The 4,735-nt window shown below is 45.2% G+C and overlaps 1 protein-coding gene across 1 annotated transcript; it reads left to right on the top strand.

The window, feature by feature from the left end:
- Positions 1–1,047: 1,047 nt before the first annotated feature.
- Positions 1,048–3,528, top strand: RPL37A (ribosomal protein L37a). The gene is made up of 4 exons (XM_060015549.1): positions 1,048–1,137; positions 1,544–1,672; positions 2,244–2,326; positions 3,405–3,528. Exons 1-4 carry the CDS (start codon positions 1,135–1,137, stop codon positions 3,466–3,468), a joined length of 279 nt encoding a protein of 92 aa, XP_059871532.1. The 5' UTR covers positions 1,048–1,134; the 3' UTR covers positions 3,469–3,528.
- Positions 3,529–4,735: the final 1,207 nt, after the last annotated feature.

Here is a 4,735-nt window from a genome sequence, read left to right as displayed (position 1 = left end):
CCCCTGCATCGGCAGGCAGACTCTCAACCACTGCACCACCAGGGAAGCCCGTGAAGCCAGTTTTTAACCTGAATTCTGACCGGAAACAAGGTCAAGTAATCCCACAATGCCTTTCGGCCCTCATGGTCTTTCTTAGCTCCTAAATCATGGATCCTCCCTTACACTTTTATTTCAAAATTCTCTGAGCTTCCTCTCCTCGGGTGTAACCATCTTCTGAGAAAAGGCAGCAAAACTTTCAAGAGCGTGTTCTACATGTTCCCAGCCTCTTTATTTGAACATACCCTTCAGTTCCTGGCCTTAACCAGAAAACTAGCTCTGCTCTGCTGACCCTTACGAAGGAGCTGGAAGGAAAGATAATAGATGTGGTTCAAGAGTGAGATGCTGGGGCTTAAGTTTTCAGGCAGGGACCTGACAGCTGAGGATGGGGCCGTGGGAGTGGATTCTGAAATGAAGCAGGAGGTAGGCCATCAGAACTGAGATGGAGGGAGAAGCTGAAAGACTTACATGGTTCACTCCTCCCCAGCCTTCGGATCTGACTTTCCTCAGGGAACCCAAGGCTCTTCCGTTTTAGGAGTCGGTGGAACCATCTTCCTTCCTTCAGAGCTCTGATCGGTTTTATAACTTGTTAATGTGGTCATATGGCTTCCTCTGGCTAGACTGTAACTTATGAGTGGAGCCTTGGTCTTTAGTCACCTCTGTGCCGGCCCCCTGCACAGGGCCTGCCGCTTTTAGAAGGCATACTGTAGAAAGCAATGAGATTTGGAATCATAAGATCTAAGCCCTTATCTAAGCCAAGCGCCAGTGAGCAAGTCACTTAAATTCTGAATCTTGTCCATAAAAATGACGGAAATCGTACCTGCTTTGCAGGATTTCGTGAGATATGTGTCAGATAATGTCGATGTGGGAAAGTGCTTCTGCTACACAGTTTGTTGCTACAACCTGTTAAAGAGTAAACCTGTCTCAGAAGCGTCCAGCCACACCCTCCGGGAGGCACCCGGAATGAGAAAAACCTCCGAACCATAGAGCTCAGTTCCTAGCTGGGCCTCCCAGCCCTCCACTTCCGCTTGACCGCCTAAAACCGCGCCTGCGCAATTGGCCACTTCCTCTCTGGGCTTGGACTTAAGTTGCTGCGTCATGGTGAGTGTTGCTCCCGGTTGAGGCCTAGATGTGTATCCGCTTGCATCTATCCTTTTTTTTGTTTGTTTCTTCGTCCTAACCTACCTCTCTTGCTCGCCCGCTCTGTGCCGTGTCCCCGGCCTCTGTACCCTCGCCGCTCCTTTCGGACGCGGCCTGGAGCGGATGGGCGGGGGAGCTTGGCGGGCGGCTGGCGTCCGGCCGGGTTAACCGGGTGCTCTCGGAGCACCAGGCCCACCGTCGGTCCTGGTTTTACCGGGATGGGGTGGAATGGGGGGAGCTACGTGACAGGCGGGGGCTGGGTGGGTGGAAGAATGGCGTATGGAGGCCCCGGGACTTGGTGGAGGGACGAAGTCTCCGTTTCTTGGTCCTAATATCGCTGGTTTCTGTCTTATCTCATTCTTAACAGGCGAAACGCACCAAGAAGGTCGGAATCGTGGGCAAATACGGGACCCGTTATGGTGCCTCCCTGAGGAAAATGGTGAAGAAAATTGAAATCAGCCAGCACGCCAAGTACACTTGCTCCTTCTGTGGCAAGGTAAGATGGGCGCTGGGGCGGGGAGAGGGAGGGAAGGTTTCCTTCTGAAGTGAGCCCTCTCTTGAAGGAAGTTGATAAATGGTTTGCTGGTTCTAAGTTGTTGAGCGGTTAGAGTTGCACATACTATGGGTGACCCGTTATGAAATAAGAGTATTGTTTATAATTTCAGGTTTTGTCAAACGCTTTTCATTTAAAGAAAACTATTTGGGAGCTAAAGGGGGAAAAATTATTTGGCAGCCCCAGCCGAAACCAAACCTGCTTTGTGGGACATGCTCTGTGTTTTGTCTACTGATGTTGCTAGAGATTTTTGTTAAATATTTGTATGTTTATTGTGTGCAAAAGTACTGTTATGGCAATGCTTGTTTTGGGGGGAGGGAAGGGTCTTCCACATCCCTGGCAGTGTCACCATGGTGAATGCAAATTTTGCACCAGCGAACTTGAAATTAGAAAAAACATGAATAGCCACATAAAATACACCAGCTTTAGTTTTCTAGTGTAATTTAGATCCCTGGATGTTTATTATATAAAAGGCTCTTTTTTCGTCATAGGAAAAATTGATTGTCTTTTACAGACCAAGATGAAGAGACGAGCTGTGGGCATTTGGCACTGTGGTTCCTGCATGAAAACGGTAGCTGGTGGTGCGTGGACCTACAAGTGAGTCCATTTCTTTATGGTATTTGGAAGTGTTCGGAGCGTGTCGAAATTCCAGGTTTGTTGCTGGATGGGCTAGTTTGTTTAACAGGTCTGTTAGCTGGGCTGACTGCTGAACGCTTGTGTGGCAGGCTGTTTTTATAAAAACTAAGAAGTCAGTTAGCTTATTACTGTATGTGTATTGAGGCCATCTGGGCCGCCACGCCTTTGCCACTCTAAACAGTATTGGTTGGACTTTTTCAGCTTTGTGACTGACAAGGGCCAGGTGATATTTATTGCTGTGATAAACCTCTGTGCTGGTTATTGATTGTGTGGACTCCTGAGTTGATCCGTTTCTGGAAACTCAGGCCACTCTTGAAGGCCGCTAACCTTGGAATTCATTGCTGACCCTGAAGGTTAACATGTTTTTCCTCTAGCTAGTGTGTGGACTTGTGCTGTCCAATACACTAGTCACTTACGTACAGTTAAGGGATTTGGCTAGTGTAGTTGAAGTTGTTGATTTTTGTTAAATTTAAATTTAAAATGGAAACAATGTAAAACGTTGGAAAATGTTGAAATGATAATGTGGATATACATAAAAGCACCTGTGGGAGTGTCTGTGAGGATGAAAGGGGAAGTGGGGAGTTGGTTGCTCTCTTGGCCGTGATGGTTAAATTAGCATTCATCTGCCACGTGGGGGTGGGGTGGGTGTATGTTTTTCAGGTGCAGTTCCTGAGTGTTGTGGCAAAACATTCTTCTGTCATTTCCACAATGTACTGTAGTCTGCTTTACTGCCTTAGTCATTGTTTTCTTGATATCTCACCGTACCATCTTATAATTTATTAGTTTCTTCGGACATTCTGTCCGTTCTCTTTTAATGAGTTTAGTCAGCCTCTTGTAGTCATTCCTTCATGTTAATTTCATGCTCTGCTGTCTGAGAAATCAGACGCATGAGATTGCCTAATTCTTCAGGTTCTGAAGACGCGGCTGTTAATAGATGCCATCATCATCATTAAGATTGTAATGTAAAAATGAGGCACATTTCTCATTTGCCATTCTACATGTTAACTAGTTTTGGAACCAAATTTGTTTTTCTTTCCAGCACCACTTCTGCCGTCACAGTAAAGTCTGCCATCAGAAGACTGAAGGAATTGAAGGACCAGTAGAAGCGCCACCATTTGATACGTTGCTAGCCTATAATAAATGGGTTAATTTATGTAACAAAATTACTTTGGTTTGTTGTTAATTCTATTAGTTAGACGTTCTTATTTGCATTGCATTAACTTGCTTTCTAAAAAAGGACTTGGATATTAAAATTCTTTTAATTTTTGTTGGAAGAACATGCTCAGATGGGTTGTCATAATCCAGTTTTTTTCAATAGTCAAATGGTACATGACATAAAAATATGAGCCTAAGTCTGTTCTTGCCAGTTAGATTTCTTGGAGATACATTGGTTCAAAAAACGCAAACTGTTTTAAAATCACAGTTAATATATAGATTTTAATATTTTGAAGGTTGGATGACATACACTGCCTATTAACTTGGTGTTTTGTCTGACCACACACTGACCTTGTAGAAATGTTTGACACAGGCCTGCAGGAATGGGATTTTGGATCCACATAGGGAGTTGAATAAGCATTAGGTGGCTGCGGTTAAGAAGCACCAAGTCAGCCAAACTGCCTAGGTAGTTGTATGGTGTATGTTAAGTTCCTTACCTTCTCTGCTTAGTTTCCTGCGTAATGCCTGGTAGAATGGAGTATGTGATGGGAGCTGGGATTACTAATTGGAGTCTTACTTGAAGGCTTTTGTGTTACTTTGCTTGGGAATTTGGGTGTGATTCTGTAGGCAATAGAGAATTACTAGAATTTTAAAATGGTAAGGTGACGTTTAACATTTGTTGAGCCTGGGTATTCTAAGCATAGAGTATTATTTAATACCACAACAACTTAATGAAGTGTAGATAATCTCATTTACACATGACAAAGTTATATAACTTGTAAATGATGAAGCTGGGATTTCAACCCATGCATTCTTAGCTCCAGAGCTGATACGCCTAGACATAGTTGTTGTTTTTTATGATAGTTTAAGAGGAGTGGGTGGGGGGCATAGAGACCAATTAGAAGGCTGTTGAAATAGTAAGTTTTTTTTTTTTCTCTCGGTACGCGGGCCTCTCACTGTCGTGGCCTCTCCCGTTGCGGAGCACAGAGCACAGGCTCCGGACACGCAGGCTCAGCGGCCATGGCTCACGGGCCTAGCCGCTCCGCAGCATGTGGGATCTTCCCGGACTGGGGCACGAACCCGTTTTCCCCTGCATCGGCAGGCGGACTCTAAACCACTGCGCCACCAGGGAAGCCCAGTAAATATTTTTGTGGCTAAAAAAATAGTGACTTTTCAGGCTTGCCTGGTGGCACAGTGGTTAAGAATCTGCCTGCC

Source organism: Delphinus delphis, chromosome 7, assembly GCF_949987515.2.
Source record: "Delphinus delphis chromosome 7, mDelDel1.2, whole genome shotgun sequence".
Taxonomy (NCBI): domain Eukaryota; kingdom Metazoa; phylum Chordata; class Mammalia; order Artiodactyla; family Delphinidae; genus Delphinus; species Delphinus delphis.
The sequence above is the reverse complement of the archived record's forward strand: the minus strand, read 5'-3'. Positions and strand labels throughout refer to the sequence as shown.